We start from the raw sequence: 12790 nt of genomic DNA on the forward strand, positions 1-12790 counted from the left end.
GGTCTTTAAGTGGTTAAAAAAAAAAAAAAAGGTTTATAAATATCACCAAAAGAAAGCGTTGTCTCAAAAAATGTTGTAAAATTAATTTGGGTACAGAGTTGTATGACCGAGTATGCTTCAGTCAAACTATCGCAGCACTGAAAAATGACCTAGACAGGAAAGGGGTATATACAGGCTAGTACTCAAATGGGTAAAGCGCAACCCTGGAGATATATATATATATATATATATATATATATATATATATATATATATATATATATATATATATATATATATATATATAGAGAGAGATATATATAGATAGATAGATAGATAGATATAGATAGATAGATAGAGATAGATAGATAGATATATATATATATATATATATCTATATATATATCTAGATATATATATAGATATATAGATATAGATATAGATATATATATATAGATAGAGATATAGATAGAGATATAGATAGATAGAGATATATAATGCAGTGGGGGTTGCAGAGGAAGCTGTATTGCTTCTCATCACTACAGCAGGTTCCCTCGATCTGTTCAAGAATCTGTGGCAGCCTCTCTGTAAGCTGCTCCTGGCCACAGTCACACTTCTGCCTCCACCACGTATAATGTAGGCTTAATAGCTCTGCTCTGTAGATGATGACAGAGGTTATGCCCACAGACCAGAGCTTCGGGAAGAGGACAGTACTGGAGCTGGGGGGGTCAGATAAGTAATGCAGCCTCTTTCTACCCTCTAGCACTTAACTATTGCAGTGCAAGGGGGACCTCTGCAATAGTTTTGTCTTAAGGGGGGGGGTTTGGCATTTAACAAAGGTGAAAAGGGCAATATACATTGACTAATTCTGTGCTTCTCTTACCCCCAGCTGTGGGATATGACTCCGGTTGTATCTTGATGATGAACTATGGACAGATCCTGACCTACAGACACATGGAGTAGAAGACTGAGGATTCAGGAGCACACTAGAGAATGTAGAAGTTATGGTTTTATCTTCAGCCTTTGGAGCCATTTTTTAACTGCTATGTTGAAAAGTGTTACCTAATCTGAGCCGGGACTCTGACAGCTCCTCCTCCTCCTCCTCCTCCTCCTCCTCCTCCTCGGTTCCACTCAACCTCCTTTTGAATGTTTTGATTTGGTTTGGCGTTTACCATTTGGAGGTTTATTGTGCTGCATTCTGGAGTTGTAATTGGCTCCCCCCTCTAGTGAGAATATTTTCAGGGCTCTGCTCATTTTAACCCTTCTCTGCCTTTTGCTCTTAATTGTGTTTACTGCAGTATTCGGGTGGCACTTGATATGCATGGTGGCATCTTATGACAAAACAGCCCTATACTATTTACTACATGAATGGCAGCTAATTTATTCTTGGTTCTATGCCACATTTTATCTCTGCAGTTTCACACCAGCAACATAAACGGCTAATAATATTTTGAATATATTGATTATTACAACCATCCTGTAAAAGAAGATGACAACATTTTTAAGGCCACTAAACCTAAAAGGCAAATGAATGTGCGTAAAACAAATCACCACTTGACTATAAAATCCCCATACTGTGAAAGCTTAGGTATTTAGAATTGCTTGAACATTTGCTGTATGGCTGACTGCAGCCTGGTATCTTCTATTAAACACGGTCTCTGGCTCAGGACTGAATGCAGTATTCAAGGACTTACTGCGCATGAAGTCACCAGTGTGTTATAGTTCAGATCTCTGCTTCATTCAGCACTATTTATTTATATCTAAAATAGCTGCACACCATTGCTCTAGTATTAGCAAAACTACACCCTTGTCCCAAACATGCTCCAGTTGGGGTTTTACGACCTGCGTCTGCCCACATCACTTTCTTCTTACCATTTAATAAACAAGTAGGTGGCCTGAAAATCCATTTACTACTGTGGCTCATTGACATGCTTTCTGTTAAGTCAACCAAAGCTTGGCAGTGGGCTTAAAATCAGACATAGCCTTTTTTTTTTTTTTTATATAACCTACCTTGTATTTTAGGTTTAGTGGCCATTTATAAAATCTTAAAAAAGCTACAACTATCCCCTAAAGGTATTAATTTATGCTGCAGGCAAAGATCACACTCCTTAAGGCGTTTTCTAAATAAGAGTAAATAACTCTTAAAGGGTAACTCCACTTTTGTGGGAAAAAAAAAGGCAAATAAAGAAAAAAAAAAAAAAAAATCATGTAGCATATACAGTATAAAGGGAACTGTTGTGCTCAGCTCAACCAAGAAAGAAACTAAATAAAAGATTATTTATTGGACTGCTGCAGCCGATATAACCCAGACACTGAGCCAATACCAAATCCAAAACAAAAAATAGTGCACTGTCCCTTTTACCTAATAAACAATAAATCATTAAGGTCAGTTTATAACCTCAAAGTGCAAAAATATTTTTTTTAAATTATCACTTTTTTTAAAGATTTTTTTTTTTTTGCACTTTATGAATTGACCTTAAAGCGGGATTCCGGCTAGCGAAATTTTTTTTTTAAAGTCAGCAGCTACAAACACTATAGCTGCTGACTTTAAATAAGTACGCTTACCTGTCCTGGGTGCCCACGATGTCGGCCGCCCAAGGCCGACCCATCCCTCGGCTCTCGGGTCCCACCACTGCCATCCTAACTAAGGGAAACAGGCAGTGGAGCCTTGCGGCTTCACTGCCAGTTTCCTACTGCGCACGCGCGAGTAGCGCGGCGCTCTGTGAATGGCCCCGTGGTTTTCTGGGAACACACACAGTTCCCAGAAGGCAACGGGGCAGCTCACCGAGGAACAGGACACGCCGCGGAATAGGAAGAGGCAGATTAGGAAGACTGCCTAGCAACAAGGGTTCAGGTAAGTTTTTTTTTTTTTTTTTTTTTTAAATGTTTTTTTAAATTTTTTTTTAGGATTTTTGGTGCAATTTTTTTTTTTCAGGGTGGCCCTCCACTTTAATGATTTATTGTTATTTAAAGGGACGGCACACTATTTTTGTTTTGGATATAGCATATACACTTGCGACACAAGTCATATTGTAATTGAATGTTATTAAAAATTACCTTTCCCTTCCCAATCTGCAGCGCTGTCATTTTTCTGTATATGGCTACCTGGAGGCATTCTATACACAGATGATGTACAGAATACTGCCTAGATATGTCATTTCCTGCTTGTGTGATTGGCTCTCTGGTTTTCCCAGAAGTCTAACTAAGATACAAATCTGATTTTGAGCATCCCCTGCTAAAAAATATCATTTTTGGTGAGATACTCCCGAAGGGAAATCACGTTTAAAGAGATGCAGACCTTTCAGTTTCCTCACTGGAGCCATGCAGGTGCAGCTGCTCATTGATAATTATAAAATCACTCCCTTACAGATTCACTGGATCAGACAAACAGCTAAAGGTACAAAAAGGTAGGAATCTGCAACAAAGTTTAACCACTTCCCGCCTGTAGGACGTCATATGACGTCCTGAACTTTGAGTGGAGATATCTCAATGATGCCTGCAGCTACAGGTATCATCCAGATATCTTTTTTTTTTTCAACCGGAGATTCCTTCATATGTAGAAGCAATAATAGCGGCTTGATTGCTTTTAGTGGCGGCGGAAGAGGATGTCCCCGATTCCCACCACCCTCCAGTGCTTTTCTGTTTTTTTTGTGCGATCGGAGATCCGGAGAATGAATCCGCCAGTGGCGGTGGTGTACCATAGAGCTGGCCAGGGACCAAATGGTCCCCAGCAATCTCTAGGACACCCTCGGAGGCCGGAAAAGATGTCACAACGTCACTTCTGGCTATGGCAGATTTAAACATTGCCATTTTTTTTTTTTAGCTGAAAAGCCTGAGATCTATTCATTTTTATTATTTTTTTTTTTTTTTATCTCAGGCTTTTCAGCATAGAGGAGACCGCACATCTATCCGTAAAGAGGACCTGTCATGCCCTATTCCTATTACAAGTGTGTTTACATTCCCTGTACTAGGAATAAAAGTGATTGGGAAAGTGTGTAAGGGAAAGTTTAAAAAAAAAAAAAAAAAAGGTTTAAAGCATAAGTATGTCACACGCGCATAGTTAAACATTGTTTAACCACACGTCAGGTATCACTGTGAACGTTCGAGCGAGAGCAATAAATATAGCACAAGACCTCCTCTGTAACTCTAAACTGGGTAACCTGTAAAAATAGTGTAGCCTATGGAGATTTCTAAGTACTGAAGTTTGGCGCCATTCCGCGAGTATGCACAATTTTAAAACATAACATTGCAGAATACATGAACTTGAGCTTTAGTACTTTGTGATTCACCAGCCTGGTCCAGGTATGCAGCCAGTGGAGTCAAAACTCATCTGCAAACTTATTCTGCATCAGTGAAATAAAGCATTGAAGCAATTGAATTGGTTGTATAGCCAGACAGCATTTTTAGGAGGAGTGGGTATGTCAGTCTATACATTTATCTCAGTATGGTGTTTTCTTTAATGACTAGTCATCTCAAATGAGTTATAAGAGTGATGATACGGTTAGCCCATGGTGAGTTCAGTTCTGTGTACTGAGAAATATCTCCCTGGGCAAAGTAGGACACTGCAGAGGAGAAATGTGGATATTCCATAGAAACCAAATATTCATTCAATTCAGGGATGCGGATTGTCATGCTTTGGTACTATAGCCTTAACTCTTGGACCTTTAGGTACCAAAAGATATACATGCAGCACTTTCTTTATTCTACAAGCATGTATGGGCAGTGACCGTAAGAAGAGAAAAGGATCAACTGATGGTTTCCTGCCCAGCCAATGGAGCCACCTTTCACTTGAGCTACCTGTAGTCCCATCGGCACATCAAATGCTGCTCTGTTGGAAGGACCAGTGTACATCTCATGAAGGAACTAGATGATGGGAATTTATTTCTGTGGATAGAATATGACACAACTCTAATTCTGGATGAATATTTAAAGCAAAACCAAGCAAATCTGCTAAAATTCATGTCATGGGGTAGCAGAGCTAGGGTTATGAGATATGTTGATGTCCCACATCCTCCCTTGTTAGGTTCAGTCCAAATACATCAATCTGCTTGCCTTTTGATCTTTGAATATTGGAATCCTTGTTTATATTAGAACAGGAATGTAGGAAGGTATTATTTCAGTAATATCTGGTGAGCCAGACATACCAAAGTATTTAGGTTAGTCATTTCAGGTGGTTGTTTGATAGCTAGATAACACGGCTATCATATCAGTAATGTCTGTTTTATGCAAAATCTGTATATACTGTATTATGTAATAAATTGCATCAAAATGGAGGAATATTAAATCTGAGAAACTTGCAATGCCTTTCAGATTCACCTTTTTGTGGTAGCACTGACCTGTGAAGTTATACCATCTTCCTAGTCGGGCAGCAGATATAGAATTTCCCTCCCTACCACACATCCCCCAATAATTGGAGGATGTGTGGGGGATCGTCTTTAAAGAAGCTTATCCTGCTTCTAACTAATACACTGTTTTACTTTCTCCATCAGCTCATCCCCCACAGCTATTACCTTTTGTATCAATTGACCCTCCCTCCTAGATTGTAAGCTTTAGCGGGCAGGGCTCTATGATTCCTCTTGTACCAAATTGTAATGTAACTGTAATGTTTGCCTTCATTTTGTTAAGCGCTGTGCAAACTATTGGCGCTATATAAATCCTGTATAATAATAATTGTAAACATTATGCCACAACTACAAAAGTAGGTGAAGTACTTGGGTGCCATCATGGAGGAGTTCTGAAATAGGATCTACAAGTAATAACTGTAACATGCCACAAAAGAGGAATGTAATACATTGCACATACACTGCATATAGTGTATACCGTCACCTCCTTTCTCTATATTCAGCTGCACACACTGGGGTTGATTTACTAAAGGCAAATATACTGTGCACTTTGCAAGTGCAGTTGCACTTTGCTAGGGCTTTTGCTCCAGATCTTAAAAATTGAGGGGAAGCTCTGCTAACTTCCATCATCCAATCATGTGCAAGCAAAAAGGCTGGGTTTTTTTTTTTTGCAAAGTAAAGTAAATCGCATTTACTCAGCTGTGGAGCAGATGCCCTGGCAGAGTGCAACTTCACCTGCAAAGTGCACAGTCTGTTTGCCTTTAGTAAATCCGCCCCACTGTATAACTAAAGACAAAAACCATCTTGTGGCAATGTTCAGCAAGCAGCTGTTCATTTTTCAAAGTCAAAAATCCCTTTAGCTTGTCTATGTTTTGGTAGAGACCTTCAGCCCAGTTTCCGTACCAGATGCTTTTTCCTTAGATCTAGGTTTCAATAAGTGACATTTGGATCAAATCTTTTGTGACGTTTCCCTAATGTACAGGGTGACAGAAGACATGATCCTTGATAGTGTGGGCATGCACAATATTGTACAGTATGTTTCAGCTTGGAATTTATTCAGTAAAACAATAGTTGTAGCTTTCTAACCATTAAAAGGTAACTTTAGAGAATTACAGGGGCTGCTGTTCCCAACCTTCAGAAAATTCTTGTTTGCATTACTGAAAACTCCTTTTCCAAGAATGCTGCCAGACTAGTCACATGAGATGCCTCCTCCCACCTGCAAGAATTCATTGACAAAGAGAGGCTTCCAGAAACCAGCAGTTTCAGGAATATAAAAGATGACTATCAAAACAAATAATACCTGACATAGTGTGAGAGCTTACTGTCCTGGAGTATTTTTGGAGAAGGTAACTCCCGTTTTCCCATAATCCTCCTCCAGGAAGGTTCACATGAGAAAATAAACAAGATGTTACCAGGGTGGGACTATCAGTTGAAGCTCCTTCATTCCACATGACTGTTTCTTAGTGGAGAGGAAGTCAGTGCAGTGGCAGATATGCAGATGGGTTTGTCCTGGAGATAATATAAGAGAGGGTTCTTTGAGGGAAAGCTCCCGAAGGTCACTGACTCAGCATGCTTAGGTAATGGCCACCAAAAATGCTAGCTTAACAGTCAAATGCTTGATGGATGACTCTGTCATTGGCTCAAGAAGAGGTTTGATGAGCGCTTGTAGCACTGTAGGAGGATGCCACTGAGGAATGGTCAAGCTTTGAACCATCTCTTAACTAAGGAACTGCTGTATAAGTTGTTCCCCAGAAACATGGATTTTGACTGGTTTGCAAGAGTTTATTCTGGTCCTGCTAAAATACGACTTTCACACTTTCTCTTAAATGTTTCTCGTTACTGTCTTTCTGCTCTGTAAAAGGTAGAGGTTACCTTGTTTGACAACCCTTTCTTTAGGACCTTCCATTTAGGATCCAAGCTTCTAGACAGAGTTCCTGGAGATGGGGAAGGAGAATCTGTTGCTGTGATAGAAGAACCTTTCTGAAAGGGAGGATTACTGGAGGTTTCCTGGATGTTTGCTGAAAAAGGGAAAAACCATGCTCTTCCCATTTCAAAGTGGTGCTACCAGATTACAGTGCAACTGTCTGTGTAGATCTGTTTGACTACTCTCCATAGAAGATTGTTTGGTGTCTGACATGCCATAAATGGGTCTTTCGGGGTTTCCTTGATTGTTGGGAGAGAAAACGCATCTGCTGTTTGTTCTAGGTTGTCACAAATTAATCTATTTGGCATAAACACCATTATTTCACTAACGACTAGAGAACTTCCTGATGGTGTTCTATTTGTCTTGTCTTAATTGTTTGAGAGGGACACTGCTTAGTCAATCCACCTCAAAATTCTCTATGCCTTTTATGTGAACTACTGCAATAGAGGCAAGGGTTATTTCTGCCCAGCGGAGAATGGGTTATGCTGTCCTTTCTCACATTATGGACTTTGCTACCTCCTGGTTATTCTAATCTGCTATCGTAATTGTATTGTCCAAGATCATCCTAACATTTTTCGAGCTGAAGTGGCGGAGGGCTTCTCCTACTGCTTGAAGTTCCTTCCAGATGAGCCCCTCGGCCACCCCTGGGCAGCGGCGTCAGTTTGATCTTTACATGAACTGGGTACCCCCCATAACCACCACAAAGATGAATATGCAGATGGACTTGTCTTTGTCTGCCTTTTGGCCAGTCCACAACTGTAACATTGAATCTTGGAAGGGGTCTCCTGGGATGGCCTTTGGCATGCGTTTTACGAAGTGACATTGCTTTTCTGATAGAGAAGTACAGCGTCTTGACCATTCCATGTGGTTCACAAACTTTAGTATCTTTTCTTCTGACAGAAAGTTTTTCTGTAGTAGAGTCTAGGAGATATCCTGAATCATAGGTTCTCGCTTTACTTCCACTATCGAAGGTGCAAACAAAAAGGAAGTCATCCATGTAGGGGATTATGTTCAACCCCTGCTGTCTAAGGATGGACATTTCCTCCGCAATGATTTTCATGAACATCCTAGGATTCAAGGCTTATCTGATCAGTAATAGACCATGTTACTTCTGATGGAAGGACCCAGAAGCGGTTTATGGACTTTTTAACACATTTGATTTTAGTGTTACATGCATTTTAATACCAATCCCCCACACTAGTTGCTAAGGACAACAAGAGTGAGCCTGCAGCACTTGTGGACAAACTAGTTCCCACAAGGATTGGGAGGATCATGGGTATTGTGTCTTTTATACAAGTCGTCTTAAATGTACGTGTGATTCTGAAATAACCCTCTTGGTTTCATTTTAAAGCTACACAAGGAGTAGGGTGCATGTTTGCTTTCCTTCTCTTACTTATGTAGGAAAACGGTGAGCCAAGGGTGTTCTGTGAGAAGTGAGGTAAAAGCAGATTGTAGAGTAAGAACTGCGGGCGACTGTGTGGAAAAGGTACTGATAGAAAGAATGGGTCTAAACCTTAAACCTACAAGGACTTGGAGAGATGAACATGGCTACACTATCATCCTCCCACAAGAAGTAGTGGTCTTACATGATCTTTTACATTGTGTCCTGGGTGAATATAATATATATGCTATGAATTGGTATAACAGAGACCACTTGGATTTTTAACTGAGTAAGCTACAATATTTCTAATTTGCTATGGTGAAAACCTATAAAGGTTTATGAGGATTTTGAATTGAACTGAGGCATTTATTAGTTCTGGGACATTATTCCATGGACATAGGTGTTTTTCTTTTACAGAAAAGAAATACAATTGTGGGAGCATGGAAAATGTATGGATTAGAACAGGTATTGAGTGTTCTTGAGTTCATTTAAGTGTGTTGAGGCGATCACTAAGTGAATAATACTGAGGTCAGTTGGTTGAGGCCTGACATCCTCCTCCTCTTTGACATCACTTGAGTTTTAGGGGCCGCATCTACAGCAGGGGTCTCAAACTGGTGGCCCTCCACCTGTTGCGAAACTACAAGTCCCATCATGCCTCTGCCTGTGGGAGTCATGCTTGTAACTGTCAGCCTTGCAGTGCCTCATGGGAATTGTAGTTCTGCAGCAGCTGCAGGGCCGACCGGTTTGAGACCCCTGATCTACGAGCTTGAACAGCAAGCTGTCTTTGTCCAGTTGGTGTGGTTTTTTGGTTATTCTTCCAAATCGTCTGGTATTAAATCCTTGACGCTTGTCTTAGAATCCTTTCTTCCTATCTGTTGATCCTTCTAAAAATCTTTTCATGTTCTGGTCCAAACAAGAGCATCTGGATGCCAATCATCTGACTGCATCTTAAGCTAGACTGTACTGTGGACTGGAGCAATTATATGAACTAATTTGGCCAAAGCATCTACCATGTGAGCTACAGCTTTTCCTATAAGTTGAGTGATTCCACAGTGTCTTTTACTGCTGATGTCTCGGGTAAGTGGGCTTGAAGATGTTCTAACCAGAAATCTAGGTTTCTTGTCATTCAGGACCTGGGTGTTGTGAGTTTTGAATGGTGAGAAGTTACACTATCTGCCCAGCAAAAGGAGATATGGAAAGGGTTAAAATTACTAACAATTTACAGAGTACAGCTTGTACTTCCCAGCAGTCACTGATCATGGGATACTGTCACAATTCTTTCTTCTTATACAGTAGGTGTGGCTGGGAAGGACCAAAGGAGCACTGTCTCTTAACTGTGTGACACATGGGCATTGCTGTGTCACCCTTGGATCCCACTACTGTGCAAACCGCTGCTCTCCAACGCACTAGAAATACATCACTGACCTGTGCCCTCTGGAAAGAGCCTCACATGTGCACCAAGGCCTCTTCTGAGACGCTGGCAACATACTAATACCCGCTTCACGAAGACCTCCACATCCCTGCTGCTCCAGAGTGAGGACTCAAGCAGTCATGGACATACTGCTCCATACTGAACCTAAGGCTGGAACGTTTACACAAGCAACCTACACCTAACAGGAAACCCCCAAGTAGCACAAACACTAGAGGAAGGAAAAAAAAAGAGGGGGAGGGGGGGAAAGTGTAAAACCCTTCAACTAAAGGAGTTCTAGCTGGCAAGAGAGCAGGAGGATTGAAACTACTAGGTCCATTACTTCTGAATGCAAAAAGACACAATTAGGGGATTGATTGCAGGTCACTGATGGGAAGAAAGGGTATGGCTAATTGTGACCAAAATGCTGTATACCCTTCCCATGTGCATCTCTGTCTCAGACCCACAGGACCACCTAGCCTTCTTGCATGTCCTTAACTGCTGGTGAAAGCACATTTGCAGGAGGCAGGAAACACAAGAACTGAGGCTACTGGTTCTTGGGAGCCCTTTAATATCTCTCAGCCTTGTGTTTCCTTCAGGTGGAGGATGCAAGCTTTCATGTGAACCATACTGAAGGATGACAGTGGGAAATGTTTGCTTTGGGTGGATTGGTCCTTTAACACTCAGTGATTTGCAGCTGGCTGTTATTTTAATACAAGTGTAACTTAAAATAAAGGGAACAATCTTTTTAATACATTGATTTGCATGTCGTTGGGAGATGACCTCAAGGTCACATCTTCTGAATTTGTGTAAGGCAAAATTTGTCTCTTACATCATTGAATTGCTGCTATGTTTTATCTCTGTTTACAAACTACATATTAGAGCACAAGGGACCACATTGTTGTTTGTAACCCCTAAATTAATCTCATTGAGCTTTTAAGTAGAGAAGCACTTGATTTTTTATGTTTTCTGATTCCTATCCATGCTTATTTTATGAGAAGTACTTTGTTATGAGAAATAATTTGTTACTTAATACTAGTGATAAAGAGTTTCATGTCTTGTGTTTTTCTTTAGTTTTAATCCTAATGGAGATGGATATGTCAGCATGGCCTTTGTATGAGAGGACTGTCAATGGAAAACATTAGTGCCAGGAAAAGCTTTCTATTGAAATAATTCTAAGGGGCACATTCACACCTTGACATCCTGGTGCTTTGCCTTAAAGCGGGGGTCCACCCACACCGCCCAAAAAAAAAAAAAAATATTAAAAGCCAGCAGCTACAAATACTTCAGCTACTGACTTTTAATAAATGGCCACTTACCTGTCCCAGGGTCCAGCAAAGTCGGCAGGCAACACCGAGAACCCGCTCGGTTCTCGGCAGCTGCCGCCGCCATCCTAGGTGAGGGAATCAGGAAGTGAAGCGTTGCGGCTTCACTTCCCGGTTCCCTACTGCGCATCGTAAGTGGTCACCGCTCTCTCCTGGAAGCTGTGTGTTTCCCAGGAGACAGCGCGGTGGGTCGGAAAGAGGGGTAGACTCCCATGGGAGTCTATGCCGGAAGTGGGTGCAAATACCTGTCTTAGACAGGTATCTGCACCCCCCTACCCCCTGAAAGGTGCCAAATGTGACACCGGAGGGGGGGAGGGTCCCGAAAAGCGGAAGTTCCATTTTTGTGTGGTACTCCGCTTTAATGTACATTTTTTCATGTGTTAACATGAGATGCCATAAGGCAGTGAGGGCGAACCTTGGCACCCCAGATGTTTTGGAACTACATTTTCTATGATGTGCAACTACACTGTAGAATGCATGAGCAATCATGGGAAATGTAGTTCCAAAACATCTGGGGTGCCAAGGTTCGCCATAAGGCAAATAAATAGGCTGGTGATATGCCAAAAAAGCCCAGAACATGGTCCATTTTTCGCATTGTGGTGTGCTGCACCATTGGAGCTGCTTTGCCTTAGTGCATTGGAGTGCTATTCAAAGTAAATGGCACCGTAGTGCACTAAGACACGTAAGTTGAATTGCTGTAAAGCACATCATTAGAAAAACCTGAATAACACATCAATGGAAACCTAACACAAAATGAATGTTGTATCATCTAAAAGAGCTACATCATTTTATTTCAGCCTGATACCATTATTAAAAATAATTAATCCCTTTGGCACGCAGCATACACAAATATGAGGCCCCACTGGATTGGGCTTTTTTTTTTTTTTTTTTTTTTTTAAACTGTGGGGCCACATATTTGCATGTCTCCCTTTGGGCTAGGAGCGCACCTCACTGAGAGCCCTGGGCCCTGTACGAATGATTGGGACCTGGAGCTTCTGAGTCACCTGTTTTCTGTGATAGCCTCTGATTGGCTATCACAGTGATCAGTCATTATGAAGCCGCCCATGTTTTCTCCTTCTGTGAATGGAGGAGAGAGATGCCTCATATCTCTCACTTTCCTTTCAGAGAGAGGTGAGGGGGGGGGGGGGGAAATGGGGAAGAGTGTATAAAAAATAAAAATATCAAGGTTTAATCTAGGTCAGTGCCAGGGTTTGTGTTTGGGTCAAAGGTCAAGGCCAGGATTTTTTTTTTTTTTTTTTAATTTGCATCAGTGTGTTTTAGAAAGGATTAAAAAAAAAGTGCACTTTTGTTTCTGGGCTGTACTGCAAGTACAAACAACAAATAACATACGTGGCATCGCTGTGGTCGTCCGGAGCAGGAGAATTTATTTTGGGTTGTACTTTGGTAGAAGGTTTTTGAAGTGGCAATAAA

General features: G+C 41.1%; 1 protein-coding gene across 2 annotated transcripts in view; it reads left to right on the forward strand.

Moving 5' to 3' along the window:
* WDFY2 (WD repeat and FYVE domain containing 2) overlaps positions 1-11086 on the forward strand; it is a 161889-nt gene extending 150803 nt beyond the window's left edge. For both annotated transcript variants that reach the window (XM_073613242.1, XM_073613243.1), the window contains exon 12: positions 869-11086. In XM_073613242.1, coding sequence (XP_073469343.1) covers positions 869-898 — 30 coding nt within the window. In that variant the 3' untranslated portion in view covers positions 899-11086. The remainder of the gene's footprint in view (positions 1-868) is intronic.
* The last annotated feature ends 1704 nt before the right edge of the window (positions 11087-12790 follow it).

This window comes from Aquarana catesbeiana, linkage group LG02 (genome assembly GCF_042186555.1).
Source record: "Aquarana catesbeiana isolate 2022-GZ linkage group LG02, ASM4218655v1, whole genome shotgun sequence".
In the NCBI taxonomy this organism is placed as follows: domain Eukaryota; kingdom Metazoa; phylum Chordata; class Amphibia; order Anura; family Ranidae; genus Aquarana; species Aquarana catesbeiana.